At 40.8% G+C, this 14,642-nt stretch overlaps 1 protein-coding gene across 1 annotated transcript in view; it reads right to left on the bottom strand.

Annotated features, from left to right (window-relative positions):
* DNAH11 (dynein axonemal heavy chain 11) overlaps nt 1–14,642 on the bottom strand; it is a 321,947-nt gene that overhangs the window by 175,454 nt on the left and 131,851 nt on the right. The window contains exons 35-39 of the mRNA XM_078059358.1: nt 11,843–11,959; nt 7,189–7,327; nt 3,153–3,245; nt 1,698–1,892; nt 711–788 (exon numbers count right to left, since the gene is read on the bottom strand). Coding sequence (XP_077915484.1) covers nt 711–788; nt 1,698–1,892; nt 3,153–3,245; nt 7,189–7,327; nt 11,843–11,959 — 622 coding nt within the window. The remainder of the gene's footprint in view (nt 1–710; nt 789–1,697; nt 1,893–3,152; nt 3,246–7,188; nt 7,328–11,842; nt 11,960–14,642) is intronic.

The raw sequence follows: 14,642 nt of genomic DNA, 5'->3' as shown, positions 1-14,642 counted from the left end.
AATACTGGCAATTCTATACACACCCATGCTCTAAAGTCTTATATGCCCAGTCTGATTATTTTTAGTCTTTGGCTACTCAATATGTTTATACCCAAGCACCCTGAATTAAAATGCATGCAGTTCTGCATACACCGTCTGCCAACCAAGAAAATAAGTATGTTGCCAGGATTGTCAGTAAGATCAAACAAAATCAAGCAGGGAGGTAAAAAATGGGGATAATAATACCCAGAGCATATCATTGCCGTGCACAATAAATTACACATAATGCACCCAGCAAAGCACATAACAGGTACCCCCAAAATATGGGTTTTGCTGTCTCCCTTGCTTTTCAAGTTTTCTTTTGCCCCTACAGAGGGCTCTGTTTCTGAGAAAGTACTGAAGGAAAATATTTGGGTTTTTCTTAGTGATAGGGGAAGGAGAATCTAAAATAACTTGGGAGAGATAAAAAAAAGTAGTTTTGATAAATATGGAAAGCCCAACCTTCTCTTAGCTTGCTTTTCCTATTTGAACACAAGGTTCTATGTGCTACATTCTCCCTGCCGCTAATATGAAAAAAAAAACAGTGTCCATGGATCAAAAAGGAGTATCAGAGACTCGGATTCAAAATTATGGGGGCCTTTGACGAAGGGAACTCCTCAGGAGAAATGAAAATATGCCCGACCAAAATGTGTTCCTTCCGTGGCTGAAAACGAACAGGCACTTTACCATACCTTACTCTTTCCCGTGCCTGCATTTCCAACCACAAAGACAGAGTGCCGCACGGCCAACAGCTCCTCAAGCTGGACAACCTGCCGACCAAACAGTCAGTCATTGGTTCCTTGAATGAGTTGGTCATTTAAAAACAAAGCAAAAAAACACAAAAACAAGAACCTGGCTGCCCCCACCCGCTGAAAAAAATCCCAACCCGTTTTTTGCTTAATTCTTGGCTGACAACTCAAGCCAGCTCCCACTGACAAAATTATGTTCCAGAAAAGTTAAAATAGATGACAAGTGCAAACTACAGTTTCTCCTCAATCTCCCCAAGTACAACATGGGAGTAAGAATGAAGACAAACCATTACTCAGTGAGTCACGGCCACAGGCAGAGTGCGGTACATTAGTACTTGGTACGTGGCAGGAATTACTTACAAAACCAATGACTCTTCATGAAGTGCTGAACAAAAACAGTACAAGGCTAATTACCCACACCTGAGTAATGACTTACATCCTTGACAACATCTAAAAGAGATACTAAGTGTATTTTAACGTCCGTGTATTCACTACACCCAAATTGAGCATGCATATGGACAAGCCCTTGAGAAGTCAGATGTCACACATGTTGACATTTCTTTCCCCACTAAAAGCACGTACTAAGGATTTACTTCCAAGTTTCTCTAAGATGGAGAGAAGAGAGCAAAATTAATTTCTGATGCATGTCACCAAGAACAACGAAGAAATTTTACCAACTGAACAAAAGTATGCTTACACTTAAAACCATGACTTATTCGTATGTTCCTTCTCACAGAATTGAACTACAAAATAATTATTTCTGTTTACTGTAGTAAAGCCTGTCGGGTTAGAATGCTTTAAAGAACATATTAAGATTGCATGAAGGTCCGTGGAATATGTAAGTTAATGTTTTGGTTAAAGATCACTTAAATAGAGTAATTCTCACTGCAAATCCCAAGAGCTGCCATGAAAAGCACATGCTCCTTTTACTTTAAGAAGGAAGCTCTCCTCAGGCTGCAGGTGGAGCTCCAGGGCGGACTGCCTGACCATCTGTTCAAAGTGTGGCGCTCTCCTCCGGGGTACATCCAGGGCTGGAAAGAGGTCACCAACCAGGCCCAGAAACACGGGAATGTCGTCGGTCACTATTTTAGGCAAATTGAAGTCCCTCAATGCTCTCATGAGTACCTAGAAAGAAAACACTTTATTGAAGAAGCCGAAACAGGGTGTAACAAACAGCTCGACAACTGAAGATGTTATTTTTAAACCTTAAATCTAAAGCATGGGATATTGATACTGGTCCTCCATGAGGATGGCACTCTATCTACAGGAAGGGTAAATGCTTCCAGGTTCACATATCAGAACACGAGAAGGCTCTGCGGATATCACAAACCTCAGACTCAAGTCAGGAAGGAGGCTCTGTTCCTGCAACTCCCTGTTTTGATCTTGACAGAGAGTCTGAGGCCCTTCCCTCCTTGATCCTCAGAATCCAGGATATAAATTAACCAGGCCCATCGGATCATTTTGTTCAAAGAGAATCTCTGAGAATCTCAGAATGATAAACTGAACCATTTTTAGTTTGGGTATTTGTTCTGTATTGGCTGAAAACCAAAGAGGGCTTTAGATTTTAAAAGCAGTAACTTGAACATCAGCACGACTTTTACAGAAAGGTAAGCAATCCAACAATAACAACACAGCAAAGAAATGCAAGAAAATCCCTACCCAGTGGTTAATTATGACTGAGAGGAAGAGAAAGAAGTATTACGGAAGTAGAAAATTATGTAAGTATCCTTTAACGTGAAAAGAAACTCATAGGAATAGATTTTTTCAGCTTCTCAAGCCGTACAGAATACGTACAGTGTTGCATATCCACTATTCTCACTCTGTAATAAAGGAAAAACGCTTCCCAAACACTCAGAGAAGGCTGTTACTGTTTCTCACCAGCAGGGATAGAACATTGCCCCAGCAGCTCTGACGAACCACCTGAGCATTTCACTGCTGTCAGGCGACCATTCTGCCTGTTCCATTCCTCACGCTCATCGTACAGCCCATGAGAGGAACACACTTTGCTCCATGAGATCATGTGTTCACAGACTTTTCAGGATTAATTTCCCAAATCAATTAATCAGATTCTCTAAATGTTCCTCAGAGGAAATCAACCAGTGATTGCTGAATTATTTATGACTGCCAAAATATTTTTTGTAGCTGATATTTCAAAAGCACCTAGAAAATCCCCTTTTCTTTCCTGTATTTATATCCTTATACTCAAGAATAGTTATCTTTTATACCATAAGAAATGCCAGTCCTCAGGATATTCTATGTGAAACAGAGATTCTATTTGTCCAAAGTTGCGCTAGGCATGGCCCACCATCCGGGTATATACTCTCATTTCTGTGAAGCTATTGAGCTACTCACGCCACAAAACCAAGTTAGCACTGTGGTTGGTACCTGATCTTCGGGTCTATTTTTATCTCCTCGTTTCAGGGAGCCAGCTACAACCAAGACAGATTTAATAGTGCGAAGTCCCCAGTCATAATGATCCTAAAAATCAAAACATAGGTTATATTTTCTCAAACATTTTATGAGGCAGTAAGTTTCTCATTCCAGGGGTAGAAGCCAAAAGCTCTAAGGAAAGAGTTCAGACAAATCCATGCTCTAAGGATGTGAAGTAGTGTTTTCCTCTTCTCTTTCCAACTGTGAAAACCATGTCCCTTCAGTCTCCTCCTGCCTCTTCCCCCTGGCTCTTCGCCTCTGTCAGCAGATCTCTGCCCAAAGCACTGAGCTGCAGCGTGTGCCCCAGGCTCCAGCCGTCTTCCTGGCTCTTCTCCCCCAGAAACCTGCTAACTCAGGAGTTGAATGACCTGCACGTTTTCACCTCCAAACACGGCCCCGTGAGTCCATCCCTCCCAGCCCCAGATCTCTATTCGTCCTAAGGACTCTACCTCTTCATCACTTGGGCACGCCAGCACCGATGTTGGTGTTGAATACAGTCCAAGCTCTGGTATTAAAATTCAGTGATAAAATAGTACCACTCTGCTTTGAGACTTTTACAGAATCCCGATGGAAGATGCCTTGCACAGGCTCGGGGCTCCTGGAGGACAGAGCCCAGATCTGTTCCCTTTTGTCTTCTAGGTCTCAGCACGGGGCACTGCCCAGGGCAGGTGCTCCGTAAAGGGACAATGAATTAACGGACTGATCACATACAACAGGCCTACTGTCTTTTGCCTTTCATTTACAACCCACAGAGTGACAACCCTTCTCTCAACTATCTCCCAACTATGCCTGTGGGAAAATCACCACCCTCTCCAAGTATTGTCATCTATAAAAAGGCACATAAAAGAATCTAACCACTCTACAGGGCTGTTGTAGGAATAAAATGAGTTAATGCTTTGTGGGCAATGAAACAATATATCCACGTATAAATATGTCCTTCAATCCATTAGTGCATTAGTAAATTCAATTTAGTAGGTCTTGACCATCATTTCTGCTGGTAATAAAATAGAATAGAATGAAACATTCCAGAATGCGCTGCAAATAGGAAGGGTAAGAAGTGTCGGGTGAAAATTGTTTCACAGCCGTGCATATGACACACACGGGTGTGTCTGGAGTCTCAACAGAAGTAGTAGTTTATATGCTGGGTCATGGAGAGTCACTGATGCAAAAGTAGACTAGGGCTTGTGGAGAAGTGGAAAGGGTGAAGGACCAGAGCGTGAAAGCCAGAGAGATTGGGAAGGGGGCTTAGTCAGTGCAGTAAGAACATTAAAGGAGAGGAGGTAGAAGAAATTCTGGACAGAGGTTTAAGAGAAGTTGGTGACCCTCCTAAACATGTCAATGCAACGAGTACTACAATAACCTTCACCATTTTCATTATGTCACTCCGTTAGTCAAAAATGTCCACTGGTTGGGGCGCCTCTGGGTGGCTCAGTCGGTTAAGCGTCTGCCTTCGGCTCAGGTCATAATCCCAGGGTCCTGGGATCGAGCCCCGCATCGGGCTCCCTGCTCAGCGGGAAGCCCGCTTCTCCCTCTCCCACTCCCCCTGCTTGTGTTCCCTCTCTTGCTGTGTCTCTGTCAAATAAATAAATAAATTCAAAAAAAAAAAAGTCCACTGGTTTAACTATAGGAAACAAACTGAGGGCTGCTGAAGGGGAGGAGGGTGGGAGGATGGGGTAACTGGGCGATGGGCATTAAGGAGGGCACGGGATGTGATGAGCACTGCGTGTTATACCCAACTGATGAATTACTGAACTCTACTTTGGAACTAATGATGTACTGTATGTTGGCCAATTGAATTTAGATAAAAATTAAATTTAAAAAAATGTCCACTGGTGGGGCACCTGGGTGGCTCAGTGGTTTAAGCATCCGACTCTTGATTTCAGCTCAGGTCATGATCTCAGGGTCGTGAGAGAGCCCACATCGGGCTCCATGCTCAGCTGGGAGTCTCCCTGAAATTCTCCCTCTCCCTCTGGCCCCTTCCCCCTCAACACGTGCATTCATAAGTAAATAAACAAATAAGTAAATTTATTTATTTTTTAAAAATGTCCACTGGTTCTTCTTAAATCTATTCCTACAGCTTAGAAACATATCAGTGACTGTTCCTAACTCAGCCCTTCTGTCCTGGTCTCCCTGCCTTCCCTCATCTCATCCATGACACTCATCTTGTTGGAGAGCACTTCCCTTGATTGTTCTAACTTTACTCCCAACACCTCCCTCTTAAAACCATGATCATTGTCTCATCCTTCATTTTCTTCTCATTTTTATTTCACGTAAACTGAATCTCCTAAGTTCTCTGAACTCAGAAATCTGAGTGCACTTGCTTCATTTGCTCTTGTTTACCTTCTTCATCATCACCAGCAACAAACATAATACTTGGATATAGGAAATGCTCACTAAATGTTTAAATACGACCATTGGGAATGGATGTGGCTGTAACTCTGTGTTGCCTGGGTCCAATGACATTCTTTTCTTCTGACTTCTGACCATTATAAAATTAAAATGAACTCCTTGCAAAAATAAAAAGGATATTACAAACAGGGAGAAAAATAAAAAATAGTCTTATTACCCAGAGACACTAATTAAAAATCACAATATATTTTCTAGGCGCACACACACATAAGTAAATATATAAAATGCACAGAGTCTAAAATAAAAAAACACATGCAAGTTGTACATCACATCTAGTTTGGTATGCTGTTTTCTGCATGCAACGCTGTCATCGACATTTTTCCGTATCATTAAATTCGCTATGATTTCCCCCCAGCATGTAGATTTACAGTTATTAAAATGACAACATGAATTTCTCTCTCAGATCCCAATTCCACCTCAACAACAGGTAATTTAAAATGAGTACACCTGTCAGTACAGGTAACTATGTGGTTCTAACTGTGGCATTTTAATACTTTCACGCTGGAAAAGCTGCAAAATAACGTCACCAGGAATTAATGAAAAGTCATCAAAAGACCAAAGTCAGAGGTGACCACAAAGCTGAATTTAAAAATCAGGAGGCTGATAACCTATGCCATTTTTGTAGCACATCAGCAACTTTGGTGAAACAGCAAGCAGCCAGTGACTGGACAGGAATAAAAGGCACAGCACAGGGAAGAGAGTCAGTGGTACTGGAACAGTCTTATAGGGTGCCAGATGGCAGCTACACTTGTGGTGAGCACAGCCAAAGCTAGACATATCGAAGCACTCTGCTGTGGACCTAAAACGAATGTAGCATCATTTTCAACTATACTTAAAAAAAAAAAAAAAATCAAGGTAGTGAGGAGAGTAAAGAGTATGTTTGACCCACTTCAGAGACTAGGGACTTGTAGAGCAAAAGTAAAAACAAAAAACAGCCAACCCCACCTTCAAATAAAACATTACCACCAAAATGAGAGAAATTTTAATTTAAAATTTCTTGAGGGGTTCTTCTGAGAATCAGCTTTTACTTCTTTTGATTCTTATGAACACTCCTGCCATCTCTTACTAGAAAATAATGTTCTCACCGAGAAAGGGAGACATCATAAAATTCCATGTATAATTATAGCATTGCTGAAGGTTAAAGAAAATCACAGAGCCCACTGATAAAAAATTATATGAAGTACCAATAAAACAGTCAACTTAAGGGGCGCCTGGGTGGCTGTCGGGTAAGTGTGTGCCTGCAGCTCAGGTCATGATCCTGGGGTCCCGGGATTCAGCCGGCTGGTGGGTCGGGGTCAGGCTCCCTGCTCAGTAGGGTGTCTGCTTCTCTCTGCCCCTCCCCCCCCATACTCTCTCAAATAAATAAAATCTTTTAAAAACGGTCAACTTAAAATGTCTCAAGTTTAATTTTAGAAAAAAATTTAAAACTGTAAAATAAAGATTTTCAAAATTTTCTAGAAAATAAAAAATTATTCCAAGATGTCTAACCATCATGTGAGTGATAAATTACCCAGCATCTCTATTTCCAAAGCAGTTTTCATGGGATATAAAAACCAAGCCAAAGGAACAAAAAGCCCCTCACCTGCTTGGAGAGAAGCCCCCTGCAGAGCGTGTACAACGTAAGGAACTTGCGGGCTAATGAGCGAGCGTCTGCAAACCCTTCAGTGACTAACATGATTTCACAGATTAGCTCAATGTCAGGGGCCACCATGGCACAGGGCCTAAAAAGTAAGTAAGAAATTTAGCTTTATTATGTTATCAGGTAGTAAGTACACATTGCCGAAATCAACTGATTAATTTGTATCCACATTCTCACCATTCCCAAGCAGCTCACAATTACCTCCGTTCATCACAGTTAACAAGACCCTTCACTTCAACTAAAAAATGTCCTGTTTGTTTCTAGATATGTAGAAAACTATGGAATGTGTGAAAAAGGCAGAAGAATGGGTGTAGGAGTTTAAGGGAAATCTGTAGGATATCCAGTAAACTCCTACAAGTTGTCACTGTAGAAAGAGGAGTGATATTTGGGGCTAGAGGCCACCTTTACCCATGGCCAGAGCTAGGCTGGTCAATGTTTAATGACCAGCTCTCCAAAATAGAGCAGCTGCTGGTTTCCATGGAATAAACACCTCCACCATGGCTAACTTCCATCTATCAACACATCACTAAGCACGGGCCTGGGAAGAGATGCCCCGTAGCACATCACCAAGCAGAAAAAATAGAAAGGACCTAAGAGCATCACTATTAGCGAGATAGAGAAATTCAATTAGGCAGTGATGTGTTTGCAGTACTCATCACCTTTGTTTTAAATATAACCATATGTCCATATAATTTAGTTTCTATCGGTGGCCGTGCTTAGCAACAAACTCAAAAATTTCATGAAAATTTAACCATCGGCTCTTTCAAGGTGGTACAGGCCAGTTCTGGAATACCACTGCCTCAAGCCAGCTTGGTTAGACTTTTAAGATTTTACCAAAACATAACGTTCAAATCCCCTTTTTGGAGGGGGACCTCCAGAAAGTCTTCCCCAAAGACCACTGCCATTTAAAGCAACATCTGAAAAAATTTCACTTAACTGAACTGCAAAGAAGGAACCAAGTAAGTAAGCCTGTGATTTTAGACTTCGTAAAGTACACAGTCTGGTAATATTTATCCACCTGCTCTTGTAAATATAATTACAGTCCACTTCATGCATATCTAATTTTCATGGTGAACATGCCTAAATTTCATTGGATCTGTGCCATGAGTACTTGTATTTAAACTAAGCCCACATTTCCCCCACATTCTGTATTCTATCATACAATAGAAGCAGTAAAGATCAACAGGAAGTAGGGGACAGAAAAGGTAGCCAATTGACTTGCTTGGTCTGTACGTTAATATTGAGAACTTGTGTTTACTGAGTATTTTCTCGACCCTGTACAGGGTGTTAAAAGCTTTTCACGCACTCTCTCCCTTGTTCTCACAACTCCAGGAAGTGGCTACTCTTCTCACCTGTATTTTGCAGAGATGCAGGCCAAGGTTCTGAGCAAGGTGAGCACATGCCCCAGGCCCCATGGCAGGTCAGGGGTAGAATCATGGTGCTCTTAAGGCTCGGGCATACTGCTGCCTCCACTCATGAATGCTCCCTGCATCATCCAAATTGTCCTTCAAACTTCGCCGGTGCAAGTACTAGCACCCCAACAGTAATGATGCTGTCCTTAGTTAAACCAAATTTACGGAAACGTCACCAAATAATTTCAAATTTTAAGACCTAAGTGAACACAGGTAGGAGATGAACTGGGACGCAAATGTAAAAATACTGCATAGGGGTTCAAATTTCAAATGAAAGTATTCTATAATCATGACATTGCCAGGATATTATTCTCCAAAATTATTTTTCAAGAAAAACAGACATTATAGAGCTGCTATGCTAGACAAAGCAGGTCTAGGAGGAAAGGGAAATATTTGGTAAATCACGTTAGAGTAGTTGACTGTTTGGGAAAAGAATTCAGTTTAAATACTCCTGTTATCTGCCAAAACAAGTTCTCAATAAATAAAGTACATTTAAAAAGTATAAAAATGAGAAGAAAATACAAATGAAACATGGTTTAAGAGATGGATGGACAAGCAAATTTTAAGCTTAAGAGAATCAAGAGAAATCATACTAAAAACTAGAGGCTCTCACATTATATGTTAAGTAGTGTATCCTTTTGAAGGCAGACAGTGAATAACAATACAGACTGTGAACACCAGAGAGCTGGTTAAAAATGTAACGGATAAGCCTCTAGCTCAACAAAGCAAGAAAAGGAGAGAAGACACAAATGACCCAGGACACACACGGACTGCAGGACCTCATTACTGACAATAAGGGAATATCATGAACAAATTAATGCCAATGCATTCAATAATCTAGATAATGTGGAGAGATTTCTTAAAAGATGCAAATTATCAAAACTAATTCAAGAAGAAGAAAAAATCTGAATGACTCTGTATCTATTAAAAAAATTGAGTTTAGCAATGAAAAAACTGCCATAAAGAAAAATCTAGGCCCAGATGGCTTCATTGATTAATTCTATCATATATTTAAGGGGTAAATAATACCAATCCTACACAAACTCGGAATAAAATAGACAAGAAAATGGCCAACTCATTATACAAGGTCAGCATCACCCTAATGACAAAACCAGATAAAGATATTACAAGAAAGGACACTACAGACCAATATCCCTCCTGGCATAGATTTAAAAATCCTTAACAAAGTAGTAGCATATTGAACCCAGCAACAAATACAAAAATGGTAACTCCTGACCAAGTGGAGTTTATCCCAGGAATGCAACATTGAAGAATTGTTTAGCATTTGAAAAATCAATCGATATCATCCAGCACATTAACACAAAGAAGGAGAAAACCACATGAAAACTATAAAACAAAACTTCTGGAAGAAAACATACTCGAAAACTTTTGCAACGTGGGACTAGTCAAACATTCTTCACTAGCCTATTTTAAAAAACAAATTGATAAACAGCATTTCATCAAATTTAAAGACTTTATCTTTGATGGATACCATTAAGAAAATTAAAAAGCTACAAGTTAAAATATTTGCAATATATGAATTTAACAAAGGAAGCACACACAGTACAGCACTTCACAGAAGGAAAGTGTGGGAATGGCCAGCATGCTTTGCGAGAAAATGTTCAACCTCATTAGCCATCATGGAAATGCAGCAAACTAAACCCACAATGACGTACCACTACATATCTATGAGATGGGCTAAAACTAACAAGACTAAATATGCTAAGTTTTGATAAGAATGTAGAGCACGTGGACTTCTTACACGCTGATGGTGAAACTGTAACACAGCACACCCACCTTAGAAACCAGATGGGCCGATTCTGACGACGTCAAACACACATTTGCCATGAGACTGTCATTCATAAATATTTACCCAAAACAAAAGGTATGTTCACACAAAGATCATAGATGAATGTTCAAAGCAGCTTTATTCCTAAGAGCCCCCAAGTGGAAACAACCCAAATGTCCATCACTGGTGAATGGATATACCAAATGTAGTGTGTCTCCACAACAGAATACTAACCAGCTACAAAAAGGAACTACTGGGACACTCAGCTTGGAGGAATCCGCACACCTTAATGTTCAAGGAAAGAGGCTAACACAAACAAGTACGCACTGTATGGTTTCACTTGACATGAACTCTGGGAAAGGCAAATTTAATCTCAGTGCCCAGAAGGCACATCCTGGGGCATATGGGGGATTCACTTCAAAGAGGCACAAGACAACTTCCAGTTGTATTGGAAATATTCTGTACCTAGATTGTGGTGATGTTTTCATAGTTTGTACCCTCAGATACATGCATTTTCTTATAGGAAATTACAGCTGAACAACGCTGATTTACAACAGGAGTTAAACCTAACTGGTTCAGATACAGCACAGCTTCTCTGACGCACTGTTAATAAGTGTATATATTGGTGAAATATTTTTGGAAAACAGGTCATCAAGAGATATTTTAATCTTTCACCAGGTAGTTCCACAGGTAGGTATCTGTTCTGGGCAATAATCTGAAATAGGTAACTCTTCATGTGAAGAGATGTTTATAGCCTGCTCTTTTATGATCAGGAAAAACTGAAAAGAAAAACACAAACCCTTCATGTTAGACAACAGGGAATGGTTAAGAAAATTATGGAGAAGCCATGAGAGAGACTATTTTGAAGCTACACAGAAGAGCATTTCCAAGGAATTTCCAATAATACAATCAACTGCTTATGTCAAAATATTAAATCAGAAATAAAAATCATACCTAACCTCGTATCTTAACTCCATAAAATCTAAATTATAAAAGAGACCAGAAAAAAATACAACAATCATCATTTCTTGGTGGTAAAACTGTCACTTTTTCTTTATTCTTTTCTATATTTTCCAAATATTGCATAACTGGTAAAAACTTTAATAATAATATTATATATAATAATATAATAATAAAAATATTATTACAAAAGAGCTGGTAGTAAGTGTTCAAACGTACCATGTAACTTTTAAGTAATGATTTTTAAGTTCTGGCTTTGTATTTCAAAAGAGTTAATTTATCATGATGCAAGTTCTCCCTATCAGGGAATCCCAAAGAAATAATAAGGGTTTTCCATAGGAATTCTCAAGGAAAAACAAATCATTTAACAGTGCAAACCAGCAACGTTAGGTGGCATGAGTGTTCCAGATGCTAAACCACAAAGCTTAACACTTGCCTGAAAAGAGCTTTGAGATTTTCCGGTAATTCGGTTCGACCAGCATATCCTGGGTTCATAGTAATAAATATTCCAACTGATGGCTTCAGTGTGACGGCTTCCCCAAGAAATACAAATCTACCGCAAGAAGAATGTTGACGGAATTAAATGGGGTCCCTGAATGTGAATACACATTGACAAATGCAAACCACTGCAAAATGCAAATTATTATTAGGGAGCTGTTGATTCCCGGTGATTTTCTTTAAAACTCATATGCATGCATATTCTGGAGAGGTTTTGAAGCATGTTTATTAAAAAATGCACTCCCTTCCCTGCCAAGAGTTACAAATATGGCAAGTACTCTTTTCTATTTTAGCACAGCCATATAGGCTGGAATATAAAAATGAGGACTTGACTACTTCAACAGTTATTGAAAGGTGATGTCATTTCTGCCTTCATTGTGGGCTGCGATTCCTTGAATGGGATACTGCGAAGATAGAAAATACTCATGTTAAGAGGAGAGAGTGGCTTCTTTGTTCAGTCTTCATTTCGCCTATTTGCTAACCCTCCCCCCTTCACTCCCTCCCACCCTTCCTCCCTTTTATTCAGCAAGTATCTGTCGACTACCACGGAGAGACAGAATAGCGTGGTGGTTATGACTGCGAGCTCTGGGGCCAGATGGTGAGTGTTCAGAGACCAGCTCTATCACTTTAGACATGTGCCAATTCCCTCATCTCGTAAGAAGGAAAGGGGGGGTGGATAAGAATATTACCCACGTTATGGGATTATAGGAGGATTAAAAGAGATTATGCATATAAATGGCTAAGAGGACAATGCCTAGAATATGGCAAATACTCAAAAGATGTTAGCTGTGACGGCACGAGGGAAGCAGTGAAAGATCTGTAGGAAGATCTGCAAGGGCCCAGTTAGACTGCTGATGGCCAGGGTAATGGAATGGGCAAGGGACGGAGGAGCCAAAGTGAAGGACAAGTAGAAGGAAACTTTCAAATGAGGGTTAAGGACAAAGTATAAGATTTTCTCTTGTTGTGAAAGAGAAGGGCTGAAATGGTCAAGGAGCTGGGCCGATGTCACAGCATAGAAAGCAAAAAGAGACTGTCACAATTTTTAGGACTAAGAGCTTCTTAGATACTAGACAGTTAATGGAAGATGGATTTTGTGTAGCCAAGGGAAGAATGGAGAAACCTTCATTCCCAGCCTCGCCGGCCCAGGAAGGCAGACAGGCCTGCTGTTAACAGGGTCCCCGACTGCTCTCCTGTGAGACACAGCAGGAATAGCCCCAATCAAGAGTATGGACTTGGAGGGGGCAGAGCCAGCAAGATGCTTGTAGGCTTCACTGAGGCATGGTCCCATGGATTAAGTCCTCAGATACAAAGAGCATGTAATAAAATGCATGGAATCATGAAGAAGCCTAGCCATCTGTCCATGGGCTAGCATGAGATGAACAGGTACAATTCACATACACACAGACATGGCCAAAGAGGAAACTATCAACGAGTATGGTTGGGAGTGCCCAGAAGTCCTTGCATGGATCAGTTATATAAATCTCCATTAGAAAGGATGGTCTCAAATGACATCTGGGTTACATGAAATGATAAGATTTTTACTAAAAACTAAAAATAGGCTGGGGGGTGCTGTCAAAGAGGAAAGAATCTAGCTTCTCTAACATGGCCTTAGAGTAGGGGCAGGTAAAGTAGCAGACATGTGGTCACAGGCAACTGGTATCCCAGAGCCATGCAGAAGAACTGAGAGGTTTTCTAGGAGGTGGAAAAATCCAGATGTTATCTACAATAACTGGAAACCTCTATAATAGAGTCATAGTTTCAATGGGCTAGATAATCCTTCCCTCACTGGGAGACTGAAATGTTCCTGTGGACAAGACAGCTGGCTGAGCAAAATACCCTAAGAAGGGGGGTAAGTGAGTAGGCTAGAAAAACGTGATTGCCTTGTATACAAAAATGTTACAAGGAAAAACACGAGTACTATAATACATTTTTTAAGATTAAAAAATTTTTTTTTTTTTTAACAGAGATAGAGCCATCGCGGAGAGGAAGAGAGGGGGAGGGAGAGGGACAAGCAGAAGCCCCACTGAGCACAGAGCCTGACAGAGGCCTCAACCTCATGACCCTGAGATCATGACCTGAGCCAGAACCAAGAGTCAGATGCTTAACTGACTGAGCCACCCAGACGCCTCTATAATACTTATTTCTCAAATTAAGCCATCAGACCCCAAGTGCCAGTCATGTTTTATCTTTTAGAGTATGGTATCATGTTGAGAAGTTCTTAGGCTCTAGAGATACTGGGAAGTTTCTGAAGTAACTGAGGAACTAGTAGAGTGCGTGGGTGTAACCCACTGTGAGGGAACAATGAGCAAGCAGGTGTTGCTGGAGAGACCAGGGTTTTGATTTTGGATCTATTAAATCTACAAGGCCCACACGACATCAGGTGGAGTCTTGAGATGCTCCTACAGGCACCGTCTTCAGAGGTGTAGGCATCAGGGAAACAAAGTCGGGGCATCTGGCAGCCAGCAGCAAACAGATGATTCTCAAAGCCACGTGACAGGGTGAGATCACGAAGGGAATGAGACCCAAAGATTGACGCCTGTGGCATCCGGTATTAATAAGGTCAGGAAATACTAACAAGAAAAAATAACAGCAAACCCTGACACAGTGCTTGCTACGTGTCAGACACTTGTCCAAGTGCTCTGTATCTAGTTATCATCGTCATCCTTATGGTAGCCACTGTTTGCCAAATTTGTAGAGGAGAAGAAATCAGCCCAGGAGCATCCCTGAGGGTGAGAGAA

The sequence above is a fragment of the Halichoerus grypus genome, chromosome 12, assembly GCF_964656455.1.
Source record: "Halichoerus grypus chromosome 12, mHalGry1.hap1.1, whole genome shotgun sequence".
Lineage (NCBI taxonomy): Eukaryota > Metazoa > Chordata > Mammalia > Carnivora > Phocidae > Halichoerus > Halichoerus grypus.
The sequence above is the reverse complement of the archived record's forward strand: the minus strand, read 5'-3'. Positions and strand labels throughout refer to the sequence as shown.